This window comes from Ursus americanus, chromosome X, assembly GCF_024610735.1.
Source record: "Ursus americanus isolate L20-20 chromosome X, mUrsAme1.1.p, whole genome shotgun sequence".
Classification (NCBI taxonomy): Eukaryota; Metazoa; Chordata; class Mammalia; order Carnivora; family Ursidae; genus Ursus; species Ursus americanus.
The window spans coordinates 119,281,077-119,307,390 of NC_142164.1; the positions used below are offsets into that span (position 1 = coordinate 119,281,077).

Sequence of the window (26,314 nt, forward strand, 5' to 3'; positions counted from 1 at the left end):
AACTAGTCCACTTCATCACAGGCTACAGTGACATTTTTGAAAGGGGATTCGCATTTCAAGTTAGCAAGTTGCATCAATGCCCTGTTGTTACTGACAGAAGGCAAGGTGCTCATGGCTTACGCAAAGCTCAGAGACCGCATTTTCAGCTGGAAGCCACTGCCATACATTCTTGCAAAATACACAGTTGCACAACCAATGAATAACTTTTCAAAAGGTCTCCTATTCGTTGTCTATTGAACAACAAATGAATCTAAGAAGCAGTCAGTCTGGAATATTTGCACACCCCTATAAATGTCACCACGTCTGTCTTCCTATCAATTAACCCCTGTGCTCTTCCCCGCACAAATCACCCTGCCACTGGAAAAGTGATTTTTGGAAGGCAGATGGGGCCACATGTCACCTGTGAAAAGGGCATTTATTGATTGATTCAGCATCCCTTTAACGAGAGCATAAAACGGACATCATATGAGTTTCAGAACCTACAGTTTCCAGGACAAACCCAATTGCAGAGAAAGGGAAGGGTAACAAATATTAGATGAAAAAAAAACAAGATTGTGTGTGTGGCTTTGAAAGATAAGACTAGGAACATAATCATGTTTGTATCACACAACGCCTACGGAATTCGGAGGAATACAAGTTTTAAGCAAGACTGAGCATGAGGACGGTCAACAAAGTGTGGGCATTTGGTAGAGTTTAGAATAGGGGTGGGGTGAATAACTGGGAAGCTGTTTCTTTACGGTGGAGATGGGTCTTCCCTCTGGACTTGGGGATGGGTGCGAGAATGAGTGGGAGTGGCTACAATAAATAAGAGAAAAATCAGCACAGCCCGAATGCTAACCAAATGCTGAGATTTCTCAAAGAGCAGTGATGCCAAAAACACACATTCAAATGTGCCAGCCTCCAGAGCTGGAGACATGCTCGTGACACGGATACAGGAAGCCGGAAGAAGGCCACGTCGAGAGAAATAAAGATGCTTCACTCCATATTGGATACACTGAGCTTTCTAGGACAGGAAGACATCTAAATGGCACAACTCCATGATGCTCGGGGACATTCATGATGCTTGGGGACAAACGGGAGCCCTTGGGATTCCCTAAAGATACAGGCTGGAATTGTCATCACATGGATGATGGGACACGTTGATGTTGGCTCAGAGACTCACGTGGGGAGCAGTTCCTTATTGAAAGATTTGCTTTCCTGCTGCAAAAATTAGTGGAGATTCTTTCTTACCTCCTTTTATGCTCCCCTTGGTACTTTTGATGAAGAGATGGGTGAGAATAATAGTGATTCACCGATACTCTCCATCTGTTAGAGAAACAGATAAAGCAGAAATATTTGTTTTAGGCTGAGTTCCAAACTTAATATTTAACGATTTTTTTCTTGAAGTTTGTTGATACACACTACATCTCCACATACAGTTTGCTTTCAGTAATTCCCAAATTCGCTACAGAAAGTACAATTGATCAAAAGTTGGCTGCAGAAACTCCACAGCAATCCTTTTAGAGCCTGTTTGCGGCTTCCCGAATCTATACTAAAATCATAAAACACCTTCGCTGAGGAGTGTATGACTTCCATTTCAGATGATATCCTTCTTTAAGTCTAATATTTTTCTATTTTTCTAATTGCCTCATGGCTGAAACAACATACCTTCAGTGCCATAAATTTAGAATGTTGAAGAGCATAAAGAAGAAAAATAAATATATGTGTATCAGTACAGTTGACCCTTGAACAACATAGTGGGAACTGCTCTTGTAGGTAGATTTTGGGGGCAAATATCATACAGCACCAGAAATGTATCGTCTCTTCCTTGTGTTTTTCTTAATGGCATTTTCTTTTCTCTAGCTTACTTTGTTGTAAGAATACCATATATAATACACTTAACATACAAAATATGTGATAATCAACTATTTATGTCATCAGTAAGGCTTATAGTCAACAGTAGAATATTAGCAGTTAACCTTCTGGGACATCAAGAGTTATACTCGGATTTTTAACTGCAGGGGAGGACCTGTATATATAAGGTCCCTCACTGGTCACAATGGGACAATTCCAGCATCCCCAAGAATAACAGGTGTACTGAATTGAAACATGATAAATCTATAGTAATCCATGCATTCACGACAATACTCAATATAATAATTGATTGGTTACAAAGAATTCTTAAAAGTCAGTGGTGAGGAAACCAATAATGGGCCAAAGACCTTAAGAGGCACCTCACGGGAGAAGATATACAGATGGCAAATAATTATATGAAAAGATGGTCCTCATCCTATGGTATCAGGGAAATGCACATTGAGACATCAATGAGGTACCACTCCACACCTATCAGAACAGCCCGAATCCAGGACACTGACAGCACCTGTGAAGCAACGGGAACTCTCATTCACGGCCGGTGGGAACGCAAAATGGTGCAGCCACTTTGGAACACGGTTCTGCGGTTCTTACAAAACTAAAGATGCTCTTACCATAAGATCCAGCCATCATGTTCTTTGGTCTTTTCTCAGAGAAGCTGAAAATACATCCATACAAAAACCATCCCATGGATGTTATAGCAGATGTATCCAACATTGCCAAGACTTGGAAGTAACCACAATCTCTTCAGTAGGTGAACGGATAAATAACTGTGGTCCATCCAGACATGGGATATTAGTCAGCACTAAGAACAAATGAGCTGTCAAGGCTTGAAAAGACATGGAAGAACCTTACACGTGTATTATTAAATGAAATAACCTGACCTGAAAAGGCTTCGTGCTGTATGATTCCAACTTTATGACACTCTGGAAAAGGCAAAACCATGGAGACAGTACACAGATCAGTGGTTGCCAGGAGATGGGGGAGGGATGAGCTGGTAGAGCACAGAGGGATTTTTAGGGCAGTGAAGCTCTTCTGTATCGGACTATAACGGTAGATCTCTGTTATCCATTCATCATAACCCATAGAATATGGACCAGCAAGAGTGATCACTCATGTAGACTCTGGACACTGGGTGGCTATGATGGGATCCTGTAGGTTCATTGACTGTCACCTCTTGTGGGGGATGTTGATAATTCAGGAGCATGTGCAGATGTGGGGGCAGAGGGTACATGTGAAATCTCTGCACCTTCCTCTCTAATTTGCTGTGAACCTAGAACTCCTCTAAAAAATCAAGTATATTTAAAAAGTACAACTCATTGGTCCTATCGCTGGATACCATCACGTTTCTCTGAATATCGATAAATAAAAGAATCATGCTCTCCCCCCCCCCCCCACTTTTCCTCTATGTACTGAATTTCAAAGGAACTTCAAAAGCGGGTGAATGTTGTTGGAGTTCCAGATAATAAATGCAGAAGGACTAACAACAGATATATTAGTTTTGTAGAACCCCAAATGAAATCATAGATGTGGCAGATCGTCACCAATGGTTGGTAAAACAGCAGTTGAAAAGCTTGGTAGATATTTCTCGTAAATGGTGGGATTAGTTGCGACCTGAATCTAATTATCAATCACTGTTAAGATAAATTAAAAAAAAAAAAAAAGACAGGATGGGAGGGCCTGCTGGTGATTTTGATGCCTGCTAACATGAAGAAGCATTGCTTCCCATGAATATTTACCTGATTTTTCTAAGATATCAATGACATAACATGCAAAGAAGAATTTTATAGCAGAAAAGATCTTGTCTCTATTTTTATTTGCTTTCTCTCCAGATCAGCAGATCACATTATTTGCTGTTCACTAAAATTGTACAGTTTTTTTTTGAAATGTGTGTGCCTACACCTTACCCAAAGCAACTAATTAAAAATCTTGAGCACAGGGACTTAGGCATGAGTATTTCTTAAAAGATGTCCAGATGTTTAGTATGGACAGGGAGGGTAATCAACTATTTGGTGTTAAAATTCTTTGAAACTAATATGTGTTTAACCACAGACATAAGAGAAGCCAGAAATATTGGTAACTGAGAGGAAGCTCCATTTCAGTGGGACAAATAAAATAAGGTGTGAAAAGCACCTGGTAAATGATAAAAGGTATTTTGCATGAAGACATTAGCTGTTATTTGAAGGTTCTATTTAAATGCCGTGGTCAATTAAATAATGTTTTTCTTCATTTGATTTTTGTTTGTCCTAAAAGTGTTTAAAAGTAGAATTTTACGGGGCGCCCGGGTGGCTCAGTCGTTGGGCGTCTGCTTTCGGCTCAGGGCGTGATCCCAGCGTTCTGGGATCGAACCCCATGTCAGGCTCTTCTGCTGAGAGCCTGCTTCTTCCTCTCCCACTCCCCCTGCTTGTGTTCCGTCTCTCACTGGCTGTCTCTCTGTCAAATAAATAAATAAAATCTTTAAAAAAAAAAAAAAGTAGAATTTTACTATGAAAAAAAAATGGGTTCAACATAATGGGATCTTTCTTGCAAACTGAACATAACACCATAATTAGAATCATCCTGTTGACAGTTCGTCATGAATCCACAGTGAGCAAATTGGACAGAGTGACATCTTGGCTGACCCAAGTTCTCCCTAGGATGAGGAATCTGAGTCGGCTTTTAAATCAACCTCGGATAATGAGACCAAAATATTCCATTTTCCATCACTTGCTTTTAACTCCACTCAAGGTAGACACATTCTGGAGGTGCCTTACATATGTGAATATAGATTACAAAACAACAATGTTAAAGAGATGTTAAGGGATCTAACAAGTTGAGTACTCTTGTGGACTTTTTCAAGGACCTTTACTCTTAGTCGGAGACATGTCTGTTCCGATCTCATAGCCAGCACGCACAGTACTGGCGTCTGTCTGCTTGTTCTGTTATAACCAGACTACCACAGACTGGGTGTCTTGAAAACAATACTCATTTATTTCTCACGCTTCTGGAGGCTGGAAGAGGAGGGTTGTACATGGTCATGTTCTGGGGAGGACTGTCTTGCAGGTTTCAGACCGCTGACTCCCCCACTGCATCCTTGCATGGCTGGATCTTTGGCTTCTGCTTATAGGGCCTCAAGCCCATTCATGGATTACCCTCCACCCTCATGACCGAATCATCTTGCAAAGGTGGCAACGTCTTTATAATAAACCTAAACCTTGGAGATTAGGATTTCAACATAGGAATGTTTGGTCCATTGCAAGTGGGACTGCAAGGGGGGTTTGCATTAATCATTCAATACAGGTGTCATACCTTATTAAGTGGATTTAGCCCAATGTGTAGGTAGCACATTTTATGGACATTACAATTCAAAGTGTTTCCCCCATGGGAACTTGTAGCTTCCTAGACTTGCTGTTTGGAGTGATGGAAACATTTTGGAAATAGGCAATGGTGACGGTTGTACGTCACCGTGAATATAATTAATCCTATTGAATTGTGCACTTAGAAATGATGAAAACGAAAATTGTATACTATACACACACACCCATATATCTTTATATGATTTTTCATTTTAGTTGTGCTCAATTTAAGGACCGTGTGAAGCAGCATGAGAATATAATACCCCATGCATTTGTTTTCTCAAAAATAAACCAAATTCCCTCACAGAGACACAAAATGAACACAGACTTTCAGGTGCCCGAGGTAAGCATAAATTTGGTCACAATTTCTAGCAGCTAAAGCAAAGAAAAGGGAGAGAAAGTAACATTTGATGTTGGGATTTCTATCTCTTGCAAGAAAAAGCATTTCCCTTTGCTTCTGCTCCGTTGGGGCCATGGGGCTGGTGATAATAGAGGACGTTGTGGCTGAGGGTTGCTGGTTCTCTTTTTTCTTCGGTGCCTGGTGCATTCACTGATGACATGACGAAAAGCATCCCAACGTCTGAGATGACCTTGCTCAGCAGACTCTGCCCATTATGTGTAATGACTGCACTCTTGAGCCTGGAAAAACACTACCTTGGTTGTGCTCAGTTTATTCTTAAAAAGCCAACCCTGGATGACTAGCTCGGCCAAAGGCAAGTGGGAATCCCTTTTGGTTTTTAGGGCCTAACCCCTGGAATGTATCGCGAGAGATTCCACTTGTGTGGTCTGGGGCGGAACTTACCTGTGTCCGTTCTTCCTGAGAACTCAGAGTGGTTCAGATGAATCCCTCACCCCGGTTCGGGGATAACCCAGCCCTCGCTCACTCAAAGCACCGAGGAGGCTGGGAGAGGAAGGTCCTAGCTCACCCAGGGAGCACAGTGCGGGATGCAGAGCCGCCCGTAACAAGCGTGCTCGGGAGACAAAGGACACCAGTACCTGCAGATGCTCAATGGCATCTCTCTCTCTCTGTGGTTCATCTTCAACGTAGCCGACTCATATTGAGAGGCAGCGTATGGTGGCAGAAACACCTGGGAGAGGGATTGAGCACATCTCCCTCGGAGTCCCTATTTTTAGCACTTTCTGCCCTTGTCTGTCAGGTGTGCAACCTTGAAACTGTTGTGATGGTAGTGAAATGAATCTATGCTATGCTTTAGCCTTTGAAATAATTGTATCTTTCTTTCTAGCTGTGTGTTTGTCCCTCACTCCTTCCCTGCTTGCCTCTCTCCCTTCATCCCTCCCTCCCTCTCGCTATCCTTCTATCCATCATCTATCTATCATCTATCCATCTATCATCTATCTCTCTCTCTCCCTCCCTCCATCCATCCATTTATCCATCCATCCACCCAGCAACCCAGCCACCCATCCATCCAACCATCCATCTTTCTATCCATCATCTATCTATCCATCCATCCATCCATCCCTCCATTCATCCATCCATCCTTCTATCCATTATCTGTCTATCCCTCCATCTATCCTTCTCTCTATCATCTCTCTCTCCCTCCCTCCATCCATCCACTTATCCATCCATCCATCCACCCACCCAACCAGCCACCCATCCATCCACTCAAACATACCTCCCTCCCTCCTTCTGTCATCTTTCTTTCTTTTTCTTTCTTTCTTTCTTTCTTTCTTTCTTTCTTTCTTTCTTTCTTTCTTTCTTTCTTTCTTTCTTTCTGGCGTTCCTTCCTTCTTTCCTTCCTTCCCTCCCTCTATCCATCCACCCACCCATCTACTCAAACATCCATCCATCCATCCTTCTATCATCCATCTATATCTATCTATCTATCTATCTATCTATCTATCTATCTATCTATCTATCTATCTATATTCAACTTCTAAAACTGTACAGTAAGTACTAGTGTGGTATTAAGGCACTAGATTTGTGGTAATTTGTTACAGCCACAATGGGGAGCTACTGAAGTACATAATTTAATTTGTATTTGTCGTCCATCTCCTATGCTAGAATATGAGTTTTAGGCATTTGAAGATACAGTTGAACTGGTTCATTGCTATATCTTCACCACAAGGACAATGAGTGCCTGGAATATTGTAGGCACCCATGAAGATCTGGTGAACCATAGTTCATTGAGTGAATTAAATAAATTAACACCATATGCCTATTAAATATTTTATCTCCATTACATCTTCATTGTTTTAAGATCCGTTCTTTTTCTGCCGTTGACCCCAGCTCTGGTTCTGCTTTTGCTCTTTGGCCATTGCAAAGTTAATGGTATTTGGTTGAATCCAAGGGTAATGGCCAAAATTCAGGGAACCCAATGTGGTCTTTACATGCTGTCTGTGTAGGGAAGACTTGATATGTTCTTGACTCTGGAAAATTACTTCATTTAAGCAAAGTCGGTGAGATAACATTCCTTGAGTGGAGAATCAGGACAAGATTATGTCTAATCTTTAAGAACAGAGTTATTGGGGCACCTGGCTGGCTCAGTCGGTAGAGCAGGCAATCTTCATCTTGGGGTTGTGAGTTTGAACCCCATATTGGGTGTAAAGATAACTTAAAATCTAAAAAAAAAAGGGGGGGAATTATCTACTCTTTTTGAGTTGAATTTATTCACACTTGTTTTGTTATATGATCTGTTTAATATTTTTGTATGTTATTTTTCAGTGAGAAATCGTCATTTCTGCCTTTTAAATTTCTTAGGAAAGCCTTCCCTTCTTTTGTAGGTTATCATGCTTACTTGTTACTCATGGGTGTGCTGTTGCCTCTCAGATCTTGTTGTTTTCTCTTAATTAGAACAATTTCCATATCTGTGCTCCAGGTTTGCCGGAGAAAACCAATGTTGGAAAGCTTGGGGATATTTCTGGGCACAAAAAAGATTATGTGAGCTAGGAGATATAGTGTTGGATTTTGATCGAGTTGGAAAAGAATGCATTGTCCTTATTACATTTACTTGTTCTGATTGTTTTATGGAAAAATAAGAACAGAACACATTAGTTCTGGTCTACCCCTGGATAGTACTTAGCAGTAAGTACTCATAAATAACACTATTATGTCCAGCACCATCTTTGTTTGCCGTTGAGGATAGAGAAGCATATCTAGGGGCGCCTGAATGGCACAGTGGTTAAGCGTCTGCCTTCGGCTCAGGGCGTGATCCTGGCGTTGTGGGATCGAGCCCCACATCGGGCTCCTCCGCTAGGAGCCTGCTTCTTCCTCTCCCACTCCCCCTACTTGTGTTCCCTCTCTCGCTGGCTGTCTCTATCTCTGTCAAATAAATAAATAAAATCTTAAAAAAAAAAAAAATGAAAGAAAAAGAAAAGCATATCTAAGGAGAGCAGCATATTTTGAGTTAGTGTACTTTGAAAGAGATTATGACAATTATGTTAAAAATAGGATTGTATAAATTTTTTCTCCTATATGCAGTTTATAGGGCTCTGAATACCATATAGGTACAAAATGTGTATCCTCTGTGTGCCTTATAAATATAGTTTGATGGAAAAACTACGACTTTCAATTCTAATCAGCTTTAAAATATTCTTTTTTAAAATTAAAGTATAGTTGACAATGTTGCATTAGTGTCGTGGGTACAACAGAGTGATTCCATGAGTCTATACGTTAAGCCATGCTCAGCACAAGTGTGGCAACTGTCTGTCACCTGTGGTCCTAAAATATTCTTATTAAAAACAAATAGAAGCATGCAAATGCGAAACAAAAATTGTGTAAGTTTTCAAGATATCTATGGAAATCTACTCAAATACTGTATTTGTCCCCAGCTTTTACTATGTTGCTTGGGTCCTTGTGGGTACATATAAATGTTGGTAGAATGGCATCTCCATAATTCACAGCATGGATTAAAGCTGTAATATGAGGTGGGTTTTTGTTGTTGTTGCTTTGTTTTGTTTTTTGCACTGCTTTCCTTTAAGCATATACTGAACACTTAATACAGAGAATTAACAAATCCATGCATCACCTTCATGCCAAATCATTTCATAAATGACACGTGCAATCAGACAGCATGGACGTTTTCTGTATCACATGCCTGATCTTCAAGGCAGAGCCTAGGTAGACCAGTAATCAGTTTTCCGTCTGGACCCGTTTCATTTGCTGAAAGGGCATCTCTTCATACTTGCTGTGCGTCAGTGAAACAAGTAACTAGCAATGTGTCTGCTATCAGGGATGTCGGAGTAGTCGCTGACCATTCGTGAGCACACACCGTGTACAGCGGGTACGGGACATTTGCATGCCCCTTCCCCACTCCGTTCCCCAAGCAGTGCTCTGGGATAGTTGCTATCCTCTTCTGAGTTCCACGTGTGAGGAAACTGGGACTTGGAAACCTTCAACTACATGCCCAGGGCATCACCGTAGATTCCAACCCAAAGGGGACTGGCTGACCCCAGTGCACACGCTAACCCGTTACTGAACGACAAGGATGTGTCCTTCCTAGAGAGTGGGAAGTTCTGTAATAGAACTCCGCTGAAAGAAACGTACGGAGCTGAGAGATTGGAGACAATCAGGAAACTTTTGAGACGGGAGCTGCGTAGGTAGAAGGAAAGAAAGCAAGGACACTGAGATCCTGCTGCAGAGGTTGGAGCAGGGAGGGAATGGGGTTGGTCTACACTCCCGTGAGGCCAGGTCTACAGGAGGAAGGCAGGTGTGGGCGGTGTGGACAAGGCAGCTTACAGGCTCACCACAGCCCTTTAAAGAGCATCCTGGATGTAGCCAATTGCGTCTAAAACCAAAGTCACAAAGTAACATAGTGTTTGGTTGTTAAGAGCGAGCTACAAATTGTAAAAAATGTAAACCCTTATTTAGAATTAAGTGGGAAAATCACCTATAACCACATTCCCAGAATTAAGCACTATTAAATGTGGTATTTCCTTCCAGAGTTTATATTTTATTATGTTAATAATCATGGGATCATAGGACCCAATATTCAGCAATTCGATGTTTTCCCTTGAGAGATCATAGCTGTGTTTCTGGGTCTCCACAAATGAAGATCCCCCCATTATACGGTTCAGCCAACAGAATTCACGCAACCTATCTTTTATTCATGAACACTGAGATTGCTGTCATCCCTTATTTTCAAAATTACAGTCAATAAGAATTGATCCTTGGGTGGCTGACTACCTCTGCACATTCAAATAAAGATTTTTTAAAATAGAAAAAGAACTTCAGGGTTTAAGGGTTTTAGGGTTATCTTCATGGTATGGAAATGGGTTGGAAGTAGCCAGGATGGAGGAGTGAATTGGACATCTTGTCTCGGGCACCGAGGTGCACACACAGCAGAGGAACGAGGTGTCGGAGCTGTTTCAGAAATAAAAGCAAAAAGATTTGGTGGCCAATTGAATGCAAGTCCCACAAATCTACAGCAGTGTTCTAGTATGGGGTTTCGAATGGAAACGCATCTCAAGTTGGCTCAGAGAGGATTTGGTCCCAGACTGGCCATTGCCAAAATCTCATCACTGTGAAATTATTGACCAATGACCTTCACGCTTTGATCTCTATTGTGTAATAAGGAAAACTGTGTTTATTATATTGTATTTTGTTTCCAGAATATAATTTTGGTCTTAGTTTGTGAGTTACTATAATTTCAACTAAATTACTTTAAAAAACACCTGCACAGCCTCATTCTCAATTACTTAGTGGGGAATATAATATACTTGATGGAACTAATGCAACGAATCCCGTTAACCACTGAACGGGCCCCGTGTTTGGAAACCTGTGCCGTAGAAATCATCTGTCCTCATAATTGTCTTAGATTCATTCTACTGACGTTGGAAATAGATTTTGACCCTGTATGACATTGATGTGCTAATTAAATACAGTAGGTTATGACTCATGTCATCTGTAAGTAAACTAAAAGCTACAAATAGAGACACTGAATTTCAACAGCTTTCCCCCATCAGGCTCACAGAATTCAAATATGTACCTTTCCTTCCCTCCCATCTATAGATGTAGGCACATTCATCAAATCCTACCCAATTCCACTACGAAAACTTAAGTTTCACGTTGTAATAAGTGCACCCAGCGAAGGATTTCTGTGAACATCAGAGAAGAGAGATTTGCACGTATTTGGCTGATTTTCATCTTAAAACTAAACTCTGCTCCAATTCTTATCACACATTTCTTTCTGGGCTCATTTATGTGACCTCAAATAAATTCTCTCTCTTCTCACTGGAGAATTTTTAGGTAAACAGTCCTTTTTGCTTTTACTCCATTAAATTAAGTGTGTGTACAAACACACACACACGTACACGCCCATATAGGAATGAGATGTTAGTGATTTGCTAGTAGGCTATTCTGTATCTATGTTTATATCACATATTCATACACGTTTGCTCTCACGGAATGATCTATTTATACAGATACATCCTACATACATTACATAAACATGTCCATGCATGACCTACATACACACATATGTGCATATATGCCATTAATAAGAATGAATCTATTGTCAACTATATTTCAGAAATTCTTTTAGGAATACAGTTGAGACTCTAATTCTAGCAGTTGCCGGTGAATGCACACCCTAAAAATATGAAATACATCATTCTATATACGCTTAGGACTTATCTTCTGGTTAGTGGTCACCCAAACAAGGTCTACTCTGCTTATGTAATGCATTATGTCCTAGAAGAAAATGGATTGGTGCTTTAAAGTCCTACCACTGGGCTTCTAACCGTTGACCTGCAGTGCACGGACAGCCGTGTGACCTGGAGTCACTCTCCTAAACCCTATGGTACAATTCAGAAGAATGAGAAACCTTTAGATGGTGATAACCTATCATAAAAGCCTGAAACTTTTTCTTCTAGCACCAGTAAGAAGACCAAATACAGTGCTTCATTTTTATATGATGTGGAATTTCACTCAGCATGCAGGGGGAAAATGTGATTTATGGGGTGTAGGCATGTCTCGTGGACCATATTTTAAAATAACCGCTCGACAACTGAGCACGTCTCTTGTGTGAATGTATATATATTCTTTTGTTCGTTCCAGGGCTTGGAATGAAACTTGGTATCAATCTAGTGACAGTATGTCTGAGTTCGAGGGTCTGTTTTGTATCTCTCTCTCATTGTTGCATTGTTGGGGTGGGGCGGGGGGCTGACTGATTTACAGCCTTCATGGCAGAGACCTTAAATCTCAAAAGCCAAATGTTTCATCAGTGAAATGCTTCAAAGATCTGTAGCCAGGAGTCCTTATCTGTGAAAGAAGCCATTTGTTTAAACTCTCTGGCTTTAGCCAGCCAACGGGCTGTTCCTGTGAATTCATCGGCAGCATATATGGGCAGTTATGTCCTCTGCGGTGGGACAGACTTCTAAGGATGCTTCTACCAGCCCTCAGCTTTGGAGATGTGCCTGGCTGTTTCCAAATTAATTATCTACTCTCCCGTTCATAGAATTCCACGATAGTCAATGCATACCCATCTCATATCTGGATTATATCAAACACCGCATTTTCACCATCAGAACAGCAAAGGAATACACTCTTGCAGAGAAAATAAAATTGCTTGCGTTCATGCTGTACCTGCAATGGAAACTCTGCCTTGTTAATTGTTTAAATCACAAGAGAAGGAAAAAAAAAAAAAAGTCCCTGGGTGTTGCACTAACTGAATATTCTGTGGCAGAAACTATGGTAACACCGACTTCCAAAAAAACCCCACGTTCATTTGCTGAACTTCAGAGATGCATGGAGGAGCTGTTTCCCTCAGGACTTTTGGAAGGAATTCAGAATCGCAAAGATCAAACCTTTCAATAGGACGCTGTGAGGAAAGCTGAGATTTGCCAGCGTATAGAATATTAATTAGCCTGGCATTTGAGAGGTTACAACAGACACGTTTTGCTCGGGAGGGGCTCCGAGGTAATAAAGGCTGGTGATTTACCGAAGGTTGCAAATCCTCACAGTGCTCCGCGGAAACAAAATAAGCAAATAGGTCATTCTGGGAGAGTTGACAAGAGGGGGTGGGGGGGAGCAGAGGCGGTGGAGGAAGGATGTGTTAAAGACAGAGCAGTTCTGCCAAAAAATTACTAGGGCCTTTAGGAATTAATCACCTCTTTCCTTAATGGGGAAAGAGAGGCTTGTCTTATGGTTATTATACGGCACCCAAACTGCCATTAGGAGCGGTTTCATACAGAAAGCTGCATGAAAGGGGCTTTTCTCCCAAGCCGAGCACGATGCATTTTATGAGAAACTGTGTAAAAGGTTGCATGATGAATGCCAGAGCCGGGGAACATTCGCTGGCATGAAACGCTAATTAGTAATTGCTAATTAAACGAGGGAGGGCTTGGTAACGTCTGAACATTCCCACTGATCACAGCTAATCTCCGCTCAATCCCTGTGAACGCGGGAGAAGCCTGGATCTGCAGGACGTGCCGTACATTCACAACCTTGCAGGTTTCATCTTGCATCTGTTTGCATAGATACGGTCGATTGTGAGTTCGAGCGTTGCAATTTTAGAACCAAAAAGAAAAAAAAAAAAAAAAAAAAAAAAACCTTCCCGTTGCTTTATTTTAAATGGGGCCCATTCATTTCTGATACCCTCCCAGCGCACCCTGTGCATTTTTCTCAGGTGCCTGGGGAACGAAGCCTCGCTTCCTCGTTGCGTACAAGCCTTCATCCCCCACTTACTTTGTTTTACGTTTTAGAATCCGGTGCTCGGGACCTCCTTAGAATTGCTGTCAGCTTTGGTTAGAGAGGGGGTTTGATGGCCTCGGTTCTAATTCCTGTTACTTCAGGGCCCAAATCAGTCCGTGTTCACATCGGCACTGGAGCAGGCGATCGCAGGAAGTTAATGTGCACTAATTGAAATGAAGTTAATGCCGTGGCCCTTGGAAATGCAGTGGACGATGGAAATATCATAATTGGGTGTTTGGGGCAGGGGCAAATAACAAACTAAAATGGTTAAAAAAAACCCCACTTTTTGTGACTTGCATGTTTTTGGGTCAGAAGGCTTGTGCAAGAAAGAGGGGATATAAAGTTGGGTTCATGCTTATACAATAAATTAACCTTGGCTGGTGCTTTCCAAAACAACCGTAGTTTTGAATTTCAGCAGGAGAGTTATCTGTCTATCGACAAAATGGCTTCAAACCTCAGAAGGAAGCCTTCATCCAGGTCAGGATCTTTTTGCCACATGAAACAGGCAAGGAGTCCAATGTCTATGTGATCACTTTACTCCCATAAATGCCTTTTTTTTTTTTTTTTTTTTTTTTTTGCAGCTTCTAAGCGGGAATTAGGAATTTGATGCCTGGGGAGTGAAATTAGTTCCTCAGGTTACGGAATCTTCCTTCTTCTTAAAATAAAACGTACCAGCTCATTCGATTTTAGGAACAGTTGGAGTGATTTGAATATGCATTGTCATTTGGCTGAGATGAAAGACTTGTGTGTTACTGTGTGTGACTCTGGTGTTTGTCCTGTAGGGGAAAGATACAGGTGCATGCTAAGTAAGACTGGGATCTCATGATGTCTATCATGTACTTTGAAACTGAAGCATTAAAAGGAATTCAATGAAAATATTAATAACAAATTCAATGGGAAAAAAACTGACCTATAATGCTTTTATACACATGCTCGTTCTCTTAAACATCTACACAGAAATCCCCCCAGCCCAACACATGTACTATTTTTCCCTGAAAAACTTCTTTTAGGATTTTCCCTGAAAACACATCTTTTAGGAGACTTTCTCACTTTGCAACCAGCATGTGCACAGGAATAATAACCTGAATCTGGTCAAATTTATAGTCTCTGATATAATCACGTGTTATAAATATTTTAGACTGATTGTGTCTGATACAGTAACCCTATACAAACTCAGAGGAGACATTGTATCATAGGGTCAACAGAAACAATAACCATTGTAACAATGATTTACATAACAAAATTGGTCCTGCCATGAGAATGCTCTCCAGGGACGCCTGGGTGGCTCAGTGGGGTAAGCCTTTGCTTTCAGCTCAGATCATGATCCTAGGGTCCTGGGGTTGAGCCCCATGTCGGGCTCCCTGCTCAGCGGACGGGCTGCTTCTCCATCTGCCTGCAGCTCCCCCTGCTTGTGCTCTCTCTCTGACAAATAAATAAAATCTTTAAAAAAAAAAAAAAAAAGAAAAGAAAAAAAATGCTTTCAATGCTCTCCAGTGGTGCTTCTCATCTATAGGGAGACCAGCAAAGAATGAACAAGGTAGACCATGAGATACCTGTTCAAGGACCGGCAACGTGCATGTGCTTTTTAATAGTTGACAGCCCAACATATCCTGTGTTCTCTTGCAGGGTTTTTAAGTACCGGCGACCAGGCGGCCAAAGGCAACTATGGCCTCCTGGATCAGATCCAGGCGCTACGGTGGATCGAGGAGAACGTGGGTGCCTTCGGCGGGGATCCCAAACGAGTGACCATCTTTGGCTCGGGTGCGGGAGCCTCGTGCGTCAGTCTGCTGACCTTGTCGCACTATTCGGAAGGTAATAAGGGCATCCCCGTGCCGGGGGGCTGAGAAGGGAATGCACACGGAGTGCATATCCGAGGTGCTCGGTGGCGGTGTTGCCCTAAGTCTCACTCGCACCCTCCACCGAAAATCCCCAAAATAGGGGTGCCTGGGTGGCGCAGCAGTTAAGCGACTGCCTTCGGCTCAGGGTGTGATCCCGGCGTTATGGGATCAAGCCCCACATCAGGCTCCTCCGCTAGGAGCCTGCTTCTTCCTCTCCCACTCCCCCTGCTTGTGTTCCCTCCCTCTCTTGCTGGCTGTCTCCATCTCTGTAGAATAAATAAATAAAATCTTTAAAAAAAAAAATCCCCAAAATGACATGGACTCCCATTCTTCTAAGTCAGCTTTCTTCCCATGTAAACCCTATTTTGTCATGTCACTTAAATTAACAATGAGATGCCCGTTGCAACAATTGGGACGAAAATGACTTCTTTAGAAAGACCAGCACTTTGCTTCTGCCTCTCCGACTTTATTCGGTCCGTTTTAAATGTTATTTTTTTGGTCAACTTTAAATCGGTCAGCTTCTCATCTCAGCTTGGGGAGGGTAATACAGAAGAGAAACAGTGATGTAGGTAAGGGTTGCAGATTTGTGCATTCCGTAAACAACGTGGCTCACGGCCATGTGGTTTAAAAGTCGCTTGTCTGGGCGCCCGGGTGGTTCCGTCCGTTAAGCGTCCGACTCTTGACCTCAGCTCGGGTCATGACCTCAGGGTCCTGTGATCGAGCCCGGCATCGGGCTTCATGTTGGGTGTGTAGCCTACTTATGATTCTCTCCCTCTGCCTCTCTCCCTGCTAAAAAAAATTACAATAAATAAATAAAAAACAAAAATCCTGACCCACCCTAAGTCAAGGTGGCTCCCTTGTGTCCGTGGGGGAAGTGTAGCAACAAAGGGATCTTGAAACTCATCTACTCCAAAGCTACCATTTATAGAAAGGAGATGGCAGCTCAGAGAGGTTGCATAACCCACCTAGGGTCACACAGCAAGTGACAAAGCCAGGGAAGAAACCAAGCTTCCCAGACCCCGACTCAAACCTATTCCCGTCCTTCCCCTTTAGCGATGAAACATTGGGGAAGAGTGGGAGGTGCTCTTGATCTTCTGTGCAGAATAGACTTGCCTTACGGGTTCATGAATATCTGTGCATATTCCCCATCGCCTCTCCTATTTGCTATTTTATGTACCAACTGCTTTTGCACTTGAATGTTGCGTCGTGAACTTCAGACTTCCTCTGACGGTGTTCAGCAGGCCTTAGGAGATAAAAACACTCAGCTTGAGTAGAAATTTTAAGTGGTCCGGACACCAATGTGACAAGTGGATTTTCAGCGTAGTAAGGAGATTCAGAATTCACCCGTCGATAAGATGCCCAGTGCAGGACCCACAAGCAACCATCAGTCAGACCAAAGCTGACAAAGTTGTAGGTGATTTCATAATGTCTAACGAGAGCTCGAATTAGGGGCTCACACTTATATTGACCCTTCATTTTTACAGAAATGAAAAAGTGAATAATGAGAGGGTTATACCGATTCCTTGGTAATATCGATTCCTGCAGCATTCCATGAAATATTTAGACTTTCCCGTTTGTCAGTGGGTATAATCCCCGTTCTTGAGTGAGCAAGTAGTCAGGACCGGCTTCCGTAGGAATCAAACACTGTAAACCAGATCTAATTGGAGAAAGAGCATTCATTACTTAAATCAACAGATCGGAGATGAGTGGGCTCTGTGGCAGGGCTGCCCGTGGGTCATGTCTCTGTGGGGAAGCTTTTCAAAACAACCCAAGAATATATAAATACCCAGACTGTCAGCCTTAGAATTGTACTTGTAGCAATGTAGTCTAAAAACACCATCACCCCATGCATGGAAAATGTTTTCATGAAGATGTTCACCACGGTATTATAGCAAAGACTCAAACGCAAAGCTCCAGGATTCAAAAGACAAGAAGGTTATAAGAAACAGGTGCATTTGCTCAAAGGAACAGTAATTGGCGTCAAGAAGTCTGGAGCAGGGGCCCAGGAGCCTGGGAAACCCAATGTCAACGCTGTGCATGTATTGGACTCAGTGGTAGAAAACAGAACGTTGAGTGGCAAACAGCCCCATGGCTGTGACACCAAAATGCTGGCATATCTTGAATTTTCTAGTATGAATGATGGCATTTTTCTTTATCTAATTTTTCAAGGTTTATCAGGGATTATAGTCTGTAACACACACACACACACACACACACACACACACACTGCTACATCAGTCACCGCCAATCAGTGTAAAAGGGGGAAAAAATAAAACACGTAACTTGTAGCACAATTTTTTTTCTAATCCTGATTATTTTAACTTACGAAAGTCTTCCATAGACAAGTATCGGCATCATTTCTTTCGCGGGTTTCCGCACATGGATCTTGAGAGCTAAACACACAGGTCAGTAGTTGTACATCTCTGAGAGTATTACCCACTCTGGGAGACCGGCTCCCGAATGACTTTGATGTTGCATTGAGCAAAGCCGAGCCATTGAAAATCTTCTCTTGTGTGTCCTCTTTGGGCCATGTTCCAGGCTTGAGAATCGCATCTTCCTGATTGCAATCATGTTTTCCTCACTTGATTGCTTGCATGACCTTAAAACGCTACAGGGCACGAACTTCTGGGCTCCCGGCTGAATTATTCTTCCAGCAACTCCCGAGGCATCAGAGCTGCGTCATGCTGGAATTCAAGAAAATGTCAGGAAGAGATAAGAAACAGAATGCTATCATTTTCTACCCCATCATCTCTTCTCCTGCAGTAGTGAAAAATAGAGGGTTTTTTAAAAAGTTATTTTACTTACGGACATTCATATACTAGACTGATGTGATAGAAGATTGTAAGCTACATAGAATTTTACTCATCAAATTGCCCAATTTTTTTTTTTTCATTTCTCGCCAAACACAGGTTTTTAACTTGTGACAGAATACAAGACAGAAAAGTCTGGGCTTTGAATTGATGCGATTTCGAGAACAGTCATTTGTTGAAAAATACATTTTAGTTGGGCAAGCAACTGAGGATTCCTTTAGGAATCACTAATTTAATTAATATTTTAGTCGTAAAAGTATGTATGTGATATATTGACGGTGGAAATACAAATACGTGTTGGAATTTATACTCTGAAACTGATTTCAGCGCATGGTTTTTTCCCCCATAATGAAGTGGTACCTGGTTTCACCAGTGAGGCAAAACGGTCTTTGACGTCTTTCTGGCACAAAGCATATTTTTCAGGAATGGGGGAGGTGATAACTCGCTGAGGCTTTATTCACAGCATCTGGCGATAGGGATGCCAACACGAAATTGGGGAAGGGTAAATGGAGTGCATGGGTTTTTTTTAAACCAGTGCAGCTAAATTGTAAATGCAGTTTCATGTTCTTAAGCCCTGCGTGTGCGTGTGTGTGCGTGTGTGTGTGTGAAGAACACCCCAGCTAACCAATGTCCAGCAGGAGGGGGAGGGGGAGAGAAAGAGATGGAAATGACTAAAAACTCCTGAAAGAGCTGAATGCCACTGTATCCAGAAATTCACATGCCCCGGAGACAATCAGAGCCTTCTTTGCGAAGTAAAAGCTGCTTTTCTATCTTTCGGGTTTTCATTTGCATGTCTACAACTCTGCACCTGCAGGTCTGTTCCAGAAGGCTATCATCCAGAGTGGGACCGCCCTGTCCAGCTGGGCAGTGAACTACCAGCCTGCCAAGTACACTCGGATATTGGCAGATAAAGTCGGCTGCAACATGCTGGATACCACGGACATGGTGGAATGTCTTCGGAATAAGAACTACAAAGAGCTCATTCAGCAGACCATCACCCCCGCCACGTACCACATTTCCTTTGGCCCCGTCATCGACGGCGATGTCATCCCAGACGACCCCCAGATCCTGATGGAGCAGGGGGAGTTCCTGAATTACGACATCATGCTGGGCGTCAACCAGGGGGAAGGCTTGAAGTTTGTGGATGGCATCGTGGACAACGAAGATGGCGTGACGCCCAATGACTTTGACTTCTCCGTGTCCAACTTTGTGGACAACCTTTATGGCTACCCGGAGGGGAAGGACACGTTGCGGGAGACCATCAAATTCATGTACACGGACTGGGCCGACAAGGAGAATCCAGAGACGCGTCGGAAAACCCTCGTGGCTCTCTTCACGGACCACCAGTGGGTGGCCCCCGCGGTGGCCACCGCTGACCTCCACGCTCAGTATGGCTCTCCGACATACTTCTACGCCTTCTATCACCACTGCCAAAGTGAAATGAAGCCCAGCTGGGCGGACTCAGCCCACGGCGATGAAGTGCCCTACGTCTTTGGGATCCCCATGATCGGCCCCACCGAGCTCTTCAGCTGTAACTTCTCCAAGAACGATGTCATGCTCAGCGCTGTGGTCATGACCTACTGGACCAACTTCGCCAAAACCGGGTATGTTCTTCCCACACTGGCTTCTTACTTCTCTCCTGGTTTGTCTGCTTCCTTCACATGGTTCTTCTTTCCATGACACATACACACACACACAATAACGGTGGAGTGGCCGCGTGGTGTCCTCACCCCACGTTGCGTTGTATCGACCAGCATTTGGCCAGCGTGTTAATTGCATGACTAAAAACTCTGTTTTCCACCTGCCGGTTCAGGGCTGAGACATACATGGCAATTCTATTGGACGCTGATCCCAGAATTTCAAGTCTCAGTAGGAACCTGGTCTCCTTTGATAAATAATAGGGTTATCGAAACCCATGTGCCACGTGGCCAGTTGTCTTTATTGTGTAGCCAAGAGGGTAAAGTCAATCTCATAATACATCTAGGAAATACTATGTGTGGGAATATATACTATATAGTAACACACATATACGTATATACATCTGTACTGTTTCTCTACAGTTATGAGATTTATTTCCTACATATGCGTATATTTACAGATATATTCATTTAAGTATGTCATACACATTTATTTCATAAATAAATACCCATTTCATATATATGTGTATATATATGTATATACAGGAAATAAATGTATATAATGTATATAATACACCTCAAAGGAAAGTGTATAAATATATATATACTTACGTGTATATATATATTTCTGTATATTTATATATATATATATATATACATATGTATGTATAGGGAAGTGTATAAATGTATACACACCTCAAAGGGAAGCTCATTCGCTAAGCATAGCGGAAAATATACAAGACCCACACATAATAATTGATATCACCAATGTCGTCTTCAACAGCGTCTCTGCAAACAACGAGAGAAAAAGACTCCCCAACCTTTCAAATAGCTACAAACATCACGGCATCTTTTCAGTTTTCTCTTGTCTAATAACATAATTGTGGAAATTAATGAGCTATCATTCTGTTCTACTTGCATCCACTTCTCTCATTAACCTTGAGCCTCATGCCTGGAATTAACATCGGAGATGCCCAGGGCTCCGAGGGTTGGTGAATCTCCCCGTGGCATGCCGTGTGTCGGAATGGGGCTCCCACGCTGTGGCAGCCCCGCCCCAGTGCCTGAGTCCTGTGCACCTCGAAAGACAGGATGTGGGGAAGCTGAGGGTTTCCGTGCTTCCTTAGGGCTTTAACAGATGTCATTCTTTACAATGACCCCAAATATTATTGGGTGGCAAGTGCTTTCAGAATATTTTGTGGTCCTAGCAAAGGTATGGCGTGCTTATAGAGTGCCAAGTGTATTGCATGGATACCCACTTTGAACTGTTAGATTTAACTAGTTTGGTCTAAGAAAAGGTCCTATGAGGGTGTCGGGGAGGGAGAATGCATGGACGTTTGAAAGAGGTACATGCCTGTCACCTGAAGGTTGTTTCTTCAACAAGGAGATGACTGAGGTCAAGTCCACAAGTATTTTTCTATAATCCTTGTTTATTATATTATTATAACGTCCCTAGGGCTGGTATAACTGTATGCCACAGATGGTGTGGATTAAAACGACAGAAACGTGCTGTCTTACAGTTTGGATGCTAGAAGTCCAAAATGCAGGTGTTGGCAGAACCGTGCTCCCTCTAAAACCTGCAAGGGCAGGTTTCCTGCTACTTCCTAGCCCCCGTTGGTTTGTAGGCTCTCTTTGGTGTGCTGTGCTTCCAGCCACATCCCTCCAATTTCTGCATCTGCATCCCGTCCAACCTTCCTACGTGTCTCTGTCTTTAGATGGCCATCTTCTTATCAGGACATCGGTCATATTACCTTAAAAGTCCAACCTGCTCCATCTTATCTCAACTGATTCCCTCTGTAATGACCCTATTTCCAAATAAGGCCACACATTCTGAGGGACTGGGGGTTAGCTCTTCAGCCTATGTTAATTTGAGGGGGAACACTTCAACCCATCAGCCCTCCTGAAGGCAGGATGATGCCCAATTGTGTCCTTGAACTCAGATGTGTGATACCTTTCCTAGCAAAGTGTCACATTCTTAAAGCAGAAAGACTCACAAGGCCATTTCCCAAATGGTGGGCACGCTCGTTCACTAACACTGGCGTCCACCCATAGCACTCTTTACGTAATATCTAAACACACCATCATTGCTTACCTTCGTTAAAACCACATACTTTTTCCCCTTACATGTTTGGAAATGAACTTCATATGATTTTCTTAAATGGGAAGCGACTATCATTCATCACCAGTGTAACTGAACCATTAAAAAAAAATGGTAAAATCCAAACAAAGCCATTAAATTCTCGTTAGCTCCTCTCGCCTTGCCAAAGGCTCTGAGGCTGATGCTCTCGCGCTGTTTAACAAAGAAAGAAAAAAGATAAAGGATATTAGTGAATGTCACGAGATGGGAAAGAGCTCCTAGCTCCAAATGGACCTTTTCACCAAGACCTATCAAAGACTGAGCCAGGATTAGAAATACCACAACATTCTGTTAGTGGGTGCGTTTTCATGGCCTCACTTGGGTTCCTAAGATCTCCATGCCTACCGCCTGTGTTTCACACCCCGCATATGGGGAACATAGACGCAGAGCTCTTGATGTGGCCTGGGATTCATCACGGGCCACAGACCTTCATATGGCCATTCACGGTATGTGCTCAGGATGCTTGTGGCCTTCGTGAAGGTGCTAAAGATGGTGGGACACATGGGAAAAGAGTGAGCACATCAGCTGCGAGGAACAGCTCTCCTCTGAGGGGAGTCAAGAACTTCAGAGAGAGTTGAGCTCTCGCTGAGCAAACAGGAAAGAGACGATGGAGAGCTCTGGATGTCAGTCTGAAAAGGAGCTGGTTTTGCTTCCGCAGTGCATGCCGATCCCAGGTGAAATAATAAATACTTAGGAATATTAATATGCAGTGAGTTTTCTTAATTCAGCTGGAAAGGTCATTGAAATGACTGAAATCATCCTTTAGAGGAAGTCTCTCAGAACTTCCTCTAATGTGAAATGCAAAATGCCATTTTCCAGCGTGAGTAGGCGGTAACATTTCCATAGCTGCTGGTCTAACAAGAAAATGGAGGAATAAGGGGATGTGAGGTCTGCTGATTTAATTATTTGTCAATACATCTCAAAGTCCTAAGAGGTGGTTGGTAGTTATTTATTTAAATAGGGTGGTGGTACAATAAGGTCTGTGCAGAGGAGTACTTCCTTGTCCCCAGGGGGCTGCTTGAGGGGTGCAGAGGAACATGAGCCAAAATGGTGCCCGTAAGGGAATAACATAGGATAAAACATATCGATGCCACTGGATGAGGGGTGGTGCTTAACTCTGGACTCAGACCATGACACACAGACCATGACACAATACACAGAGAACCATCAGCTGCTCCCCATAGGCAGTAGAGAGACAGGATCATAAGAGTATCTCACCATCTGTCCATCACAACATGTTGCTATGGGGAGAGGAGTACATGGTCTCAGGACATGTATCCCCATCATCATGTGGTGTTGCTTCCAATCTTCTGCACCTTACAGACAGCACTCTGGTGTTCCTTATTACTGCTTTTCATACAACCCAAAGCTCATAAGTCTGACCTTCTGTCTAGGTTTCAACGTCTATATTACATGGTATGCCACCTTTGTTGTTAAGCACGGGAAAGTAACGTTGGGAATATGTGTGTAGGTGGGAGACAGGAAGGAGAGAGGAGAGTTCCTGGTAGCTAGGAGGCTGTTTCCGTGACCCAGGTGAGAAGACTCACCCAAAACAGTGCTGGAAAAACAACATAGGCCAAAACATGTACTTGTCTACAAATAAAGCTGATGTAGAAAGTTTTGATAAACAAGAAGTCATGTCACGGAAAAACTAAAACGAATTCCAAGGTTTACAGAGCATGAGGAAGTTTCGAAATCTGTGTCATCCAAAATCTCTTTGGGAGTATAAGACCCGCCTGGTGCATAGAATCCAAGTGCTTATGGACCAAACACCGATTTGGTTTGAGCTCTTTGCGGGAAGAATTGGCAATAAAGGGAACACCAAGGAAGACTTGATCTCTCTAGAACACATTGCAACAGGCAGCACTTTGAGCAACCCAATGATGCCTTGTTCATCGAAGGGCTTACTTAAATGCTATCAAGTTAAGAGAATGGAAAGACAGTTTTGGCACGGCCAGTGCAACCAACACAGATTTCAATTTTTTTTATTTGTTCTCAGGACATTGGTGTAAGGCTGCATGAATTTTGATCATGTTGGTTATCTCGTGATGAGTTTGTATTCAATCTTTGCAAAAAGCAAGAGGCGCTTAGGGTGGAGGGCTTAGGGACACCTGCAGCCTCGGTCTGGTCTTAAAATGACCTTTCCTGCCAAAACACATTTTAAGCTGAATGAGTGAACGTCTGTCTTGTGTAGGTGGACATGTGTCATCGAACCTATTTTCTTGGTGCATAGGGTAGTCTTCTTCTTAGAGGTCTAGTAACTAATAGCTACTACATTATGTTGGGTGTAAGGAGGATCTTACACCACCAAAAAGAGCCTCTCAGAGAGTTTACTGATATTTTTAAAGAAATCATACTACCTATCTCTAGCAAATAAAATGGACCACAAGAGCTTAGAAATGCACTTGACTGTTCTTTGCCAAAATGATGTCTCCAATTATGACAGGTGAAAATGTCTGTTCCAGGTGCTAGGAAATGCAGATACGCATTGAGGTTTTTACTCGGGAGGGAAGATACGTCCGTTTCTTTCTATCCTTAATCATTATGATCTTTAATTTTATTCGTGGAAATTAAAACATGCCACCTGCAGAAGTCTAAAAAGCAAGACACTGATATCCCACTTAGAGGTCTTGCTGTCTTTGGAGTGTTTGACAAGGAAAATGATGGACTTTCATAAGCTCTGTGAGTTTATCTTGGGTTAAGGCTTCTGACTGTGCATCTCCAAGAACTTTAATAGATAGATTGTATCAGGCTAAAGCTTACTTATCTGGATTTTCAAAATCCTCTGCTCTATTCTTTGAGAACAAAATAAATGTGTTTCTTTACCTTTCAAATGCACAGTGAATTTCATCAAAAATAGTCCAAAATCGAACATGAACAGAACACTCTCTTTCCGAGATGCCCTCCGCTTAATAAAAGGTCCACACAGCTAATAGACCCAATTCAGTGAAATCAGATCAATGGAAAAATAGTAGGAATTCTCACCATCTTTCCTTGCTTTTAGAACAATAAAAATCGATGACAAATGTTTCCATGGCAGATTCCAATTAAATAGGAATTTTTTCAAAAATTTATTCCAGAACACTCAAAAGAAACATGAGATGCTATACTGAAGCCAACATTTTTATGAAACATGTAAGAATTTTAAAAAGAAGAGATAAAATGTTTATTTTTAAATATATTAATGCTTGTAAATGGACACATAAATAAGAAAACTCATGGCATTAGGACCTATAATTTTATGTTTTATTTTCTTAATCCTATTAGTAAAATAAAAGCACTTCAGTTAGTGTGTATTCAGTTAAAAGGTGAAATTTCTTTTTCTGGTATACCATGTATATAATTAGATCCATATATATATAGATAGATAGATATCTACATATGAAGTATATTTTATGCAGTGTATACTATGGTATACAATATATTTTCATACAGTATATAATATACAGTATACTTTAATATAGCATATACTATATATATACACAGTATACCATATATACTGTGGTATAGAATATATACTATATAGTACACTGCATATATTGTGGTCTACAATACATTCTATACATAGTACATAATATACTATGGTATCAGTATAATTTTATACAATGTAGACTATAGATAGTATGTATGCTGTGATGTACAATCAATATTATATACAGTATATAGTATACCATATATACTATAACATACAGTATACTTTTATACAAGGTATACTATAGACAGTATATAATATACTGCATATGCTGTGGTTTATAACATGCAATATACAAATACAGTATACCATGTATACTTTGGTGTAGTGTACAGTATACTTATATACAATATATTCTATACTGTCTGTAGAATATATTGTATATGCTGATTTATAATATATACAATATACAAATACAGCATACCATATATACTGTTATATACAGTAAATACTATGCGCAGTATACAGTGAACCTTATGTACTGCAGTGCACAGTATACTTTTATACAATGTATACTATAGACAGTATATAATATACTGCATATGCTATGGTTTATAACATGCAGTAGACAAATACAGTATACCATA

The 26,314-nt window shown here is 41.8% G+C and overlaps 1 protein-coding gene across 3 annotated transcripts in view; it reads left to right on the forward strand.

The window, feature by feature from the left end:
• Window positions 1-26,314, forward strand: part of NLGN4X (neuroligin 4 X-linked) — a 299,671-nt gene that overhangs the window by 267,515 nt on the left and 5,842 nt on the right. For all 3 annotated transcript variants that reach the window (XM_087860184.1, XM_045813629.2, XM_087860185.1), the window contains 2 exons: window positions 15,463-15,648; window positions 19,299-20,088. In XM_087860184.1, the coding sequence (XP_087716310.1) occupies window positions 15,463-15,648; window positions 19,299-20,088 (976 nt within the window). The remainder of the gene's footprint in view (window positions 1-15,462; window positions 15,649-19,298; window positions 20,089-26,314) is intronic.